This window comes from Phascolarctos cinereus, unplaced genomic scaffold, assembly GCF_003287225.1.
Source record: "Phascolarctos cinereus isolate Bilbo 61053 unplaced genomic scaffold, phaCin_HiC Scaffold_5;HRSCAF=322, whole genome shotgun sequence".
Classification (NCBI taxonomy): Eukaryota; Metazoa; Chordata; class Mammalia; order Diprotodontia; family Phascolarctidae; genus Phascolarctos; species Phascolarctos cinereus.
In genome coordinates, this window is record NW_027555958.1 from 323920045 (window position 1) to 323932591 (window position 12547).

The window sequence follows — 12547 nt, forward strand, 5'->3', positions numbered from 1 at the left end:
TACTACTTTAATGAACACATTTGAACTGTCTGGCCAGTATGAACAGAAGCAGAAACTCATATATTCTAAAGTTCCTTCAGTTCATTCAGATTGAAAATTCAGTGGCATCTTATGAAGAATAAATTATCAAATGAGGCTTTCTTTTCCAGGGGCACCTCAATTTGTTCTCTATAAGATCTAGAGGACTTGGGCTAGTAAATAACAGTAACAGGGGGGCAGATTTCGGAATTAGAATGGCCTGCTTTGTAAGTAATAAATTCTCCATTGCTCGTAGATGTTTAAAAGGTTTCTACAACTTTAGGCTAGATGACTTCGTCCAGCTCAAGGAGTTTAAGAATATCCAACTCTAAACTACAGAGAAATTAGTTTTCATCTTAAATTGAATGACGGCTGATGTCACCATCTACTTATTCATATGGACTTACCAAGATCATGGGGCCAGTCTTCCAGCCTAAAACCAAGAAAAATTCCACTTATTGTACAGGAAAATGACAGTCAATTGGCTCCAGTGAAATTTCACCTTTTTTTTTCTTATAGGAATGATGCTGAGAAAGGTGATACGGTTGATCTCCAAGAGTCATAAGGTGAGTCTTCAACAGATTTATGATTCTTTTGCCAAGTTTCTATTTCAGTGCAATTTTTATCCAACATCCAAAATAATGAGTTTTTGTTTAAATAAAATGATCAGGGAAACTAATTAGTAGCTTCAGTAAAGTAGCTAGATAGGAAAATAAATCCACAGAAATCATCATTTCCATACAACAATAACAAAGCCCAGGAGGAAATAAAAGAAAAGTTAATTTTATTCACAGTAACTATTAAATGCAGAAAACATCTAGGAGTCAATCTACCAAGACTTTAAAGACTTAAAAGACTTAATATAAATGCAATTACAAAATACTCTTTAAATAAATAAAGAATAACTAAAATAATTTTATATTCATTGCTCATGGTTGGGCTGAGCCAATATAAAAATAACAACAAACTACCATGGGGTGCTTTATAAAGCTAGACAAAATAATATTCATTTTCAGAAACAAAAAGGTCTCAAATCTCAAAGTAAATAACAGCAAACAGGAATGAAGAAGTAATGCACTTTAGACCCCATATTATACTACAAAACAGTAACCATCAAAACTATTTGGTGCTAGTTAAAAATTAGAAAAGGAGATCAGTGAAACAGGCCAAATGAACAAAAACCAGAAACAACTGAAAGCAATAACCCAGTGTTGGATAAACCTACAAATGCAAACTACTTGGGAAAGACCTCCTTATTTAACAAGAATTGCTGAGGAAAAGGAAAAGCAGTTTGCCCAAAATTGGATTGAGATCAACCCCTGATGTCATATACCATAATAAGCTTAAAATGATTACACAACTTGAGTACAGAAGATCACATCTGTAAAAATTAAAAGGAAATCATAGCAAGTACCTTTCACAAGAATGGCCAGAGAGTACATTCTTTTTTTTTTTAACCTCTATTTCTATTGTATCTCCTCTTCTTCCTTTATAACAAAGGATGAAAAAAAAAAGATAAGAAAAATAGTTCAGTAAGACTAGCTAATACATTCACAAAATCTGACATTATAGTTGGGCTCCTTGCCTTTAGTGTCTCCTGCGTCTGCAAAGAAGGTAAGGAAGACACCTTGTATCTCTTTTTTGAGGCTAGGCTTGATCATTATAGTTTCATAGCATTCAGTTTTGCTTTTTTTTTTTTTTTTTATATATATATATACATTGTTGAAGTCATTGTGTATGTTGCTTTCCTGGTTCTACTTCAGGTTGCATCAATTTATATGTCTTCCCATTCTTCTGCATTCATCATTTACTTCCTTTCTTGTAGCACAATGATTTTCCATTACACTCGTGTACAACAACTTATTTAGCAAGTTCCCCTGTTGATGGGTATAATTTTGTTTCTAATTCTCAGCTTCTATTTAAAAGTTCTGCTATAAATATTTTGGCGTATGTGGGGACCTTTCTTTTTATTGTTGACCACCTTGGGATATATGCCTAGCAGTGGCATCTCTACCAAAAAGGGTATAGACATTTTAGTCACTTTTGGAGGGGAGATGTAATTCTAATTGCTTTAAAGATTCGTGGAATGAATTCATAGCTTGACCAACCTGTGTTAGTGTGCCCATCTTTCTTCATCCCAGAGGGAGAATTCTCAGCCAACAAGAATAAAGGCAATCACAAAATGAATTGATTGTAGGATTTCTGTTGCATCAAATTGAAATGCTTTTGTATGAATAAAATAGGGCAGCTATCATAAGAGAAATTATTGATGGGGGAAAAAATCTTTGCCCCCAATCATTCAGCTTAAGGATCTGACCTCCAAAATATTTATGAGGAATTAAGACAAATGTATAAGACCAAGAGCCATTTGGAAACAAGTGGTTCTCAAAAGAAAAATTACAACCTTTTAACTATATGGAAGATTACTACTTATCACTAATAGCAAGAAATTGAAAACCAAAACAATCCTGAAGCTTCACCTCAAACCCAGCAAATTGGAAAAGATGACAAGAGATAAAAATCGTTAATATTGCCGGGGCTATAGGAAAGCAAGTATAACAATTTGAAATTCTGACTTATTTTTTTTTAAGTGCCTATAATGTGCATACCCAATGACACAAGAGATTCCACTATTAGGCATTTATCCCAAGAATGTCAGACATAGGAAAAAAGATTCCATATACCGCAGTATTCATAGTAGCACTTTTAGATGCCCATGAGTTGAGAAGGAAGCCTAGAAAAATGTGATACTTCAATGTTATAGAGTGTTGCTACACTATAAGAAACAATGAATTTGAAGAATACATAGAAAGTGGGAAGGCTTGAATGAAGCAAGCAGTATCATGAAAGCAATATACGCAGTGACTACAACAAAATAAATGAAAGAACAATAAAATGAAACTCAGTGCTGTGTAATTATAATGACCAACCTTGGCCTCAGAGAAGATTTGATAAAATGAACCTCCCTCTCATCGTTGCAAAAGTAAAGGCCTATGAGCTTGGCATGATCCACATATTGTTGAACATAGTTTATGAGTTGGTTGGTTTTACTAAAAAACATTTCTCCTTGTTTCTTATTCTTTGTTAAAAGAGTTGTCTCCCCAATTGGGGGAGAGGGAGGGAGGGAGGGAGAACAGTAAGTTGCCTGGTGCTTTCTGTGGTAAATTTATACTCAAAAAGGAATCTGAATTCTATTTCTGTCGATTTCAACCTATAGGGACTTCAAGCCATTTGAGTAGAGTGGTGGTGCTTGAGAAAAAACAGGTTCTGAACTTAACAATGTAGCACTGTCCCATGGACAAGATTCACTCCAGCCATCTTTATAATTGTCTTCCCTTTCCCCAATGGAATTTATCAATCATCTCCTTCTGAACTCCCAGTGCCTGTCAGAAAATATTGCATGTATTCAAGTCCCTCTTGAATACTACTGGATGAGTAGGAATAAAGCCACATGGAAAGAGGAAACAAGGTATTGAGCTGTGGTTTGTCTAGTCTCTTGTTAAGCACATTATTGAGATTTTCAAAAGAGGAGTCTTTACTCTGTGCCACTTATTTTAATGCAAAAAAAATCCTGTTTAGCCCTACAAAATTAAAGCAAGAAGTATTTGTGGTTTGTATTAAAATCCTGGGTTCTGAGAGGCTCCTGGCCATGACATGTCAATGAAAGGATGTTGGGTTTTGTTACTTAGTTCAGGGTGACCTCTGCTTAATTGACTCACGAAGAATGCTACTCAACATCTGCGTTCTGGAAGTGCAAAGGCAGGGGTGCAGCTGGTTGTTTCCCTTGGAAATAGACAACCAACTGAGTAATGCCATATTTCACACATAAACGTGTGAGAAGTAAAAAAAAAAACCCACCTATTTCTTAGCCCTTGGTTTGCTGAAGAAGGGCATGACTTATAGTCATGGATTACTGTAGAAATAGCACCACCCTGTGGCCCTTCAAACTCTGGTTTTTCAAGTGCTAGTATTGCCATTTAAAGAAGCTTAAGTTCATGTGTTTTTCTATCCTATGTTCCCTTTTCCCTATATTAATAAGTATTTCTACCACAGTTAGGCCTATTTATGCCAAATTTGAGTAATAATGTCATCGCTTCAATAACCAGTGAAGTAAAGTAAATATAGCTGTAAATATATTTTTTGTCAGCTAGTTATATTATTTGAGCATCCATTGTATGCATAGCACCCACTGCAAGATACTGTTTGTAGCTAAGAAGAAATGAACTTCAGCAAACTTAGAATCTTAAGAGATATCTGCTGGTGGTTTTCAGAGAATAGATATCAGTTTAAAATATAAGTAAGCTATTTCCCAAAATTACTAAATCTGGGATTTTAACAATTGTAATACTTTCATAAGCATACATTAATATTACTTCTAATTTTTATTTTTTCATTCTTCTAAAAATTTAAGTATCTGTTGCTGTCATACGCATATGCTTTGGGGACATACAAAAAAAGATGACCTGTCCCCTTGAATCTTATAATCAGATGTGTAGTGGTGATAGTGCAATACAGTATAAGCAGTCTGCAGCTTACAGAACAGGTTATGTTACTAAGGTTTGGTTATTTGAAACTTGGAATAGTTTGTAATAGTATTTTATATATAGCAGCTCACAAAATCTTATTTAATCCACAAGGTAGCTAAACTATATTACTGATCAGATTGGCCTGAGCTGTGGATTCATGGAGTAGGAGGCTGTGGCATGTAGACTGTTCTCCCAGACAAAATTTTGAGATAGGAATAGTTAATCTCAATATGCATGCAACCCCAGCTACTCCCAGGCATTTTGTGTCTTCTGTGTACCTTTCTCCACATCATTGATTAAAATGTTAAATAGCACAAAGCTATTCAGAAATTCCTGAAGCAAGACACTAGAAACTAACATCTAATCACTCATGACTGACTGTATGACTCCAGCTGTTCCACCGTTTCCCAGTCAGCCTGGATGTTGTCATGTTGGGGGAATTTGGTGGTGTAGTAGATAGAGGACAGCCTGGAGTTGGGAAGATCTGAATTCAAATTCGACCTCAAACAGTAATCTCTATTTGTTTCAGTTTCCTCATCTGTAAATTGAGGAGAATAATAGTACCTATTTCTCAGGGTTGTTGTGAGGATCAAATGAGATAATAATTATAAAGTGCTTAGCACTGTGACTGGCACATAGCAGGCACTACATAAATGTTAGCATTCATTATTGTTATTATTAACTACACCACACTATATTTTTTCCACGAGAATATTATGAGTGTCTTTGTGAGCTGTTTTCCTAATATCTAGGCAAATTATATCTATAACCATCCCACATCTCTGAATCTTGTTAAAGAAAATTAAATTAACATGTCAGGACTTTTTTTTTTTTTGGCAAGGCACTGGGGTGAAGTGACTTGGCCAGGGTAATACAGTTAGTAAGTCTCAATTGGCTGAGGCCAGATCTGAACTCAGGTCTTCCTGAATCCAGGGCCAGCGTTCTATCCACTGCTCCATCTAGCTGCTCCGTCAGGACCTATTCTTGATAAAACAATGCAGGCTTTTTCTGGTCACTAGTCCCTTTCTTAGTTGTTCACTAACTATCCCTCTTATACATTACAGAAAAGTAGTAGTAGTGTTGGTACATTATAGAATTTTGCTAGATATTGAAATCAAGCCCACTTGCCTGTGATTTGTGAGCTTTAATAACTAAGAATTCAATATCTTTTTAGTGATCTTTTCACATGAATTGTTTTGGTTTTTGTATCTTCTTTTGGTTCTGTTTAGTTCACTCTGCATCAGTTTGTATAGGATTCAGGGCTTCTTAAACTTTTTCCATTTGTGACCCCTTCAGCACTACCCATATGGGGTCTCAACTCATAGTTTAAGAAGCACTGGATAGATCATCCTCAGTTTCTTTGAATTCTTCGTTCAAAATTTCTCCCTGCACCTTAGTATTACCTTGTATTCGTATAATAGTTTATTCCTGCCATTATCCAGCTGATGTGCACATACTTTGTTTCCAATCCTTTGCTACCACAAAATGCTATTAGGAATATTTTGGTTTATATTCTTGTTAGTCATTTTTTTGTTCTCTCCCTTTCTAGTCTAAAAACCATGCTCCTTGTCAGAAAAACCTGGAGTAAAGCATATTGAGCAGCACCACCTTATCTCTTTAATCTTCTTATCTGCATCAGTCTCTTTACACAACATCCTCCATTCATTCTCCTTTCCTCTTCTTTGGAATTGCTCTCCTTTTCATCGTTAGAATTTCATTCCTGAAAACTGTCCATTTCTTCTGAATTGGATTTCCCTGTAGAATTATAGACCAAGGGATCCTACTTGTCCTTTCTCTGAAACCTTTGAAATCTGCTTTGCCAAAACATAGAGGACATGTTAGACTCCATTTCACTGCTCTCTTTCTCATATCTTAAGATGCAATCAAGCAAATAATTATTCTTTTGATTGAGAATCAGATCCAGACTAGAAATTTCCCTCATTGGTTTCCCCACCTTTTGAGTGATATTTTCATTAAAGCAAGTTGGAAATGTTTAGATGTTCTGCTTTTGTCAGAGAGCTCTATTAAATGTCCCCCTAGTACTTTTACATTATGCATACATGCTAGTCTTATAATCATTTTCCTGAACCCTTCATCTGTTACTTCTCTCTTTCTCCTGTGTCAGGAGAAAAGAAAGCAAAGGATAAATGCTTATAGGTGTAGGTAAGTCTCTAATAGAAATAGGAGAACAAATGCACCTATTTATATATTCCTTTGTGTGATAAAGGATAAATAATACTAGAGTATAAAGGGCAAAGGTAGGGAAAGAGTCATTAGGATAGGACGGTTAAATGGGTAAGATTTTTGTAATTGAACTACCACTGGGCATGGATTCGGGAAAAAAACTATGAAAATGGAGAAGAGACATCCAAGCTTGATGAACAACATGAACAAAGATACTGAGATATGAATACTTAAGCTACATATGACAAATATGGTAAGGTCTAGCATGAATGGAATGGAAGAAGTGTATTAAAGAGAAGTAGAATACCAGTTGATATGACAGAAATCAAGGAGCAACTATAGCCTCTGGATAGTCAACAGACCAGGAACATTTATGTGGGAAGCACTGTGCTTAGTGCTGGGAATACAGATACAAAAAAGATAGATGATCTCTGCCCTCAGGTAGCTTACATATGAATGGAGACTATACACCAAAAAAAGCTGAAAAGCTGTGGGAGAGGTGTGGAGAAAGAAGTCCAAAATGAATGAGACCAGTGGGAAATAAGGAGATGTCTGAGGAGGAATTGTCACAAAGAGCATGTGACACATGAAAATAATATTTTAAAGAAAATTATTCTGGCAGCTTGTGTGAAGGGAGGATGGAGTAGAAGAGAGCTGGGTACAAGTTAGGGAAACCTGCTACAAGGCTAATTTTTAAAATACTCCAGGCTAAAATGACCACGGTGATTATGGATGGGTGAAAATACAGAGAAGGGGAGTGGAGCCAAGATGGAGGAGTGAAAGGTGTGACTTGCTTGAGCTGTCCTCCAAACCCCTTCAAATACTCATAAAAAATGGCTCTAAACAAATTCTGAAGCAGCAGAACCCACAAAAAGACAGTGAAACAAATTTCCAGCCCAAGACAACCTGGATGATTGATCAGAAAAGTGTATCACGCCTGGCTGGGAGCGCAGCATGGCGTAAGCACGCAGGCCACAGCAAACCTGGAGCAGGCCTCAGAGGACTAAATCTCAGGCAGCTGTGGAGGTTTCCAGACTCCTCAATCCACCAATGCCAAAGACAACTTAAAAGGTCAGTGGGAAAAGTCTGTTTCTGTCTGTGCTGAGACAGGAAGGTGGGGTTTCAGCTCCTTTCCCCAGGAGCGTGGCCGGGGGGGGGGCAGCTGCTTCCCGAGCTTCCGGCCCACAGACTGAGGGGGAATCCAGTGGCTGAGCAGAGAGGGACTGCAGGGATCTCTTTGCCAGTGCTGAGGCAGGAATCTCTTGCTTTGCCCCTGTTTGGATCTGGGTCACAGTTTTGGGCAACAGTGCTGGGGTGAGGAGGAACGCTGGTGTGGTAGAGCTTGGAGTGGCTGTGGAGAGGATCCCTTCCTGACAGTTACAGGACAGAAAGGAATACTTCTGGTCACAGGCCAGGAAAGAAATAAACACCTCGCCCCTTATCATACCACCTTGGAAGAACTGAAAATTTACAGGTCCCTACAAGTGTCTCTGAAAACAGCTATACAAACCCCTGTGAAGCTTGGGACAATACATTCTCCACATTGGAAGCAGACTCTTACCTTAACAAAGAGTTTAAAACTCAAGTAATTGGCTGAGATCATGAGCAAGCAGCACAAAAGGAGTCAGACCATAGAATCTTATTTTGCTGAAAAAGAAGATCAAAATATACAACCAGAAGAAGACAACAAAGTCAAAGCTCCTACACCCAAAGCCTCCAAGAAAAATATAAATCAGTCCCAGGCCTTGGAAGAGCTCAAAAGAGATTTTGAGAAGCAAGTAAGGGCAGTAGAGGAAAAACTGAGAGTGATGCAAGAAAATCACGAAAAACAAGTCAACAGCCGGCTAAAGGAGACCCAAAAAAATACTGAAGAAAATAACACCTTAAAAAATAGCCTAACCCAAATGGCAAAAGAGGTCCAAAAAGCCAATGAGGAGAAGAATGCCCTAAAAAACAAAATTGGCCAAATGGAAAAGGAAGTCCAAAAGCTTACTGAAGAAAATACCTCCTTAAAAATTAGAATAGAGCAATTGGAAGATAGTGACTTTATGAGAAATCACGACACAGTAGAACAAATCCAAAAGAATGAAAAATTAGAAAACAATGTGAAATATCTCATTGGAAAAACAACTGACCTGGAAAATAGATCCAGGAGAGAGAATTTAAAAATTATTGGACTATCTGAAAGCCATGATCAAAAAAAGAGCCTAGACATCATCTTTCAAGAAATTATCGGGGCAGCTAGGTGGTGCTGTGGATAGAGCACTGGCCCTGAAGTCAGGAGGACCTGAGTTCAAATCCAGCCTCAGACCAAACACTTGACATTTACTAGCTGTGTGACCCTGGGCAAGTCACTTAACCCCAATTGCCTAAAAGCAAAAAAAAAAAAAGGAAATTATCAAGGAAAACTGCCCTGATATATTAGAACCAGAGGGCAAAATAGAAATTGAAAGAATCCACAGATCTCCTCCTGAAAGAGATCCCCAAAGGAAAACTCCTAGGAATATTGTAGCCAAATTCCAGAGTTCTCAGGTCAAGGAGAAAATATTACAAGCTGCCAGAAGGAAACAGTTCAAGTACTGTGGAAACACAATCAGGATAACACAAGATTTAGCGGCTTCTACATGGCATGGAATATAATATTCTGGAGGGCAAAGGAGATAGGATTACAATCAAAAATCACCTACCCAGCAAAACTGAGTATAATCCTTCAGGGGAAAAAATGGTCATTCAGTGAAATAGAGAACTTTCAAGCATTCTTGATGAAAAGGCCAGAGCTGAATAGAAAATTTGACTTTCAAATACAGGACTCAAGTGGAACATGAAGAGGTAAACAGGAAAGAGAAATCATAAGAGACTTATTAAGATTGAACTGTTTACATTCCTGCATGGAAAGATGATATTTATAACTCATGAGACCTTTGTCAGTATTAGGATAGTTGGAGGAAAAAAATTACATGTATGTATATGTAGATAGATAGATAGAAGGCACAGGGTGAGTTGAAGATTAAGGGGTCATATCTGGAGAATAAAATTAAGGGATGAGAGAGGATTATACTCAGAGAAGAAGAAAGGGAGAGGTAGAATGGGGTAAACTATCTCACAAAAAAAAAGAAAAAGAAGAGTCTCTTACAGTGGAGGGGAAATGGTGAAAGGTGAGAGACAAGGAGTGAATCTTATTCTCATAGGATTTGGCTTAAGGAGGGAGTAAAACACATTCAGTTGGGTATGGAAATCTGTCTTACCCTACAGGAAAATAGGGAGAGAAGGGGACAAGAGAGGAGGGCAGATTGGGAAAGGGAGTAATCAGAAATAAATACATCTGAGGAAGGACAGGGTCAAAAGAAAGAATAGAATAAATGGGAGGCCAGGATAGGATTAAGGGAAATAGAGTTAGTTTTTCACAATATGTCTACTATGGACGTGTTTTGCATAAGTGCACATGTACAACCTATATTGAGTTGCTTACCTTTTCAATGAGGGTGGGTGGGGAGGGAGGAAGAGAGAAAATTTGAAACCTAAAGTTTTAAAAACATATGTTTAAAAAAAATGTTTTCACATGCTACTGGGAAATAAGAAATATAGGAAATGGGGTACAGAAGTCTATCCTGCCCTACAGAAAAATAGAAGGGGAAGGGGATAAGAGAAGGGGAAAGAGATAGAAGAGAGGACAGACTAGAGGAAGGGATATTCAGAATGCATGCCATCTTGGGGTGGGAGGAGGGGGGGAGATGGGGTATAAATTTAGAGTTCAAAAACCTGTGGGAGTGAATGTTGAAAGCTAAAAATAAATTTATATTTAAAAAATTTTTAAAAATACAGAGAAGGGAGCAAATTTACAAAACATTACAGCAAAATTGGTAGAATGGTATGACAGATTAGATAGGTGGAATGAAAAAGATAAGCAAATACAAAGTAATTGTAGGGTTGTAAGCCATGAAACTAGAAGGGTACCATTATCTAGTATGGTATAAGAGAGCACTGGATTTGGAGACAACGGGCCTGGTTTCCGCCACTTATTATCTGTATTACTTTGAACAAGTATCTTTACCTCTTCCTCCTCAACTATAGAATGAGAGGGTTGGATTAAACAATCTCTACAGTCCCTTTCAACTCTCAGTCTGTGGTCCTGTGATCCATGTTGAAGTTCATAATCATCTTTTATAGCTCCCCACCACACTTAGTATAGCTCTTTCTATGTGATAAATATGCAGATTCTTACAAGACAAGGCAAAAGACTTTTTATCTCATTTGTCTTCAAAATGTCTTGTTCATTTAGGTGATAACAATGGTGATAAAAGACTTACTGTGCTCAGTACCATTGGGGAACTCAGACACACTAAGAAAAAGGTTGATAAAAGTGTGATTACAAATGAGAGGCAGCATGGAATAGAGAATAAACAGCTTGCCTTAGAATAGTAACAACTAAATTCAAGGTCTACCTCCGACCCATACTATGTGATCCTGGACAAATTATCCTTCTTCAGGGTGCACTAGGCAAATTTCTAGACTATAGGTTGCAGAAAGTGCTGATCTGCATTGATATAGCAGTTTATATACTGCATTTAGCTGTTTACACACACACACACACACACACACACACACACACGAAATCACAAGTCCAGAATCCAAAAAATTTATAGTATCTTAACTTTCTTCCTCCCTAAAGTGTAAATTAATTGCCCAAGGCTGTACTAAAACTAAGCTTGAATTTGCATTCTGTCCCCAAACCAACTTAGTGATATTGTCTTTTTTTTCTAAAATTTGTAAAAATTAAGATAAAAACTAGAATATTCCACTGCATTTTAGTCTCATTGCTTTTCAGCTGCAGGTGTCAGTACCACTTGGGTAAATAAAGTCACATAACCTGGTGTAAGACAGATGACCTTTGTTTCATTTGTTAAGGGTACAGATGGATTAAAGAGATAGATAACAAAGCATTAGAGAAGGTTAGCCTTTGATTTGTGGGCATCAGCTATTGTGTCATCTTTGATTTTTTAAAATAATATCTTATTCTTTTTCCCAATAACATATAAAGACAATTTTTAACATTCTTTTTTTTTTTAATTTTAAGTTCCAAATTCTTTTCCTTCCTCCCTTTCCTACGCCTCCTTAAGAAGGTAAGCAATCTGATACAGATTATACATGTGCAATCAGGTAAAATATGTCTATATTAGTCATTTTGTGAAAGAAAACTCTAACCAAAAAAGAAAGAAAGTGAAAAAAGTATGCTTCAATATGCATTCAGACTCCCATCAGTTCTTTCTTTGGAGGCAGATAGCATTCTTCATCATGAGTTCTTAGGAATTTTCTTGGATCACTGTATTGCTAAGAATAGCTAAGTCATTCATGCTTGTTCATCTTACAATATTGCTGTTACTGTGTACAGTGTTCTCCTGGTTCTGCTCAGTTCATTCCATATTGGTTCATGTAAATCTTTCTAGGTTTTTCTGAAATCATCCTGCTCGTCATTTCTTATACGACAACAGTATTCCATTCCATTCAAATCACATACCACCATTCCCCAATTGATGAGCATCTCCTCAATGTCCAATTCTTTGCCACCACAAAAAGAGCTCCTATAAATACCCTTGTACAAATAGATCCTTTTTCCTTTCTTTTGATCTCTTTTGGATACAGACCCAGTGTTGCTCGATTAAAGGGTATGCACAGTTTGATAGCTATTTGGGCACAGTTTGATAGCTATTTGGACATAGTTCCAAGTTGTTCTCCAGAACGGTCTGGTCTAGAGAGCAATTTGGAACTGTGCCCAAAGGGCTATCAAACTGTGCATACCTTTTGATCCAGCAGTACCTCTA

At 37.2% G+C, this 12547-nt stretch overlaps 1 protein-coding gene across 4 annotated transcripts in view; it reads left to right on the forward strand.

The window, feature by feature from the left end:
• The window catches only part of DAP3 (death associated protein 3), a 49532-nt gene that overhangs the window by 17864 nt on the left and 19121 nt on the right, over nucleotides 1-12547 (forward strand). For 3 of the 4 annotated variants that reach the window (XM_020991587.2, XM_020991586.2, XM_020991585.2), the window contains exon 2: nucleotides 538-584. In XM_020991587.2, the coding sequence (XP_020847246.1) occupies nucleotides 540-584 (45 nt within the window). In that variant the 5' untranslated portion in view covers nucleotides 538-539. Of the gene's footprint in view, nucleotides 1-537; nucleotides 585-3385; nucleotides 3488-12547 lie in introns of those variants that run through there. The other variant, XM_078156159.1, reaches the window with a different exon arrangement.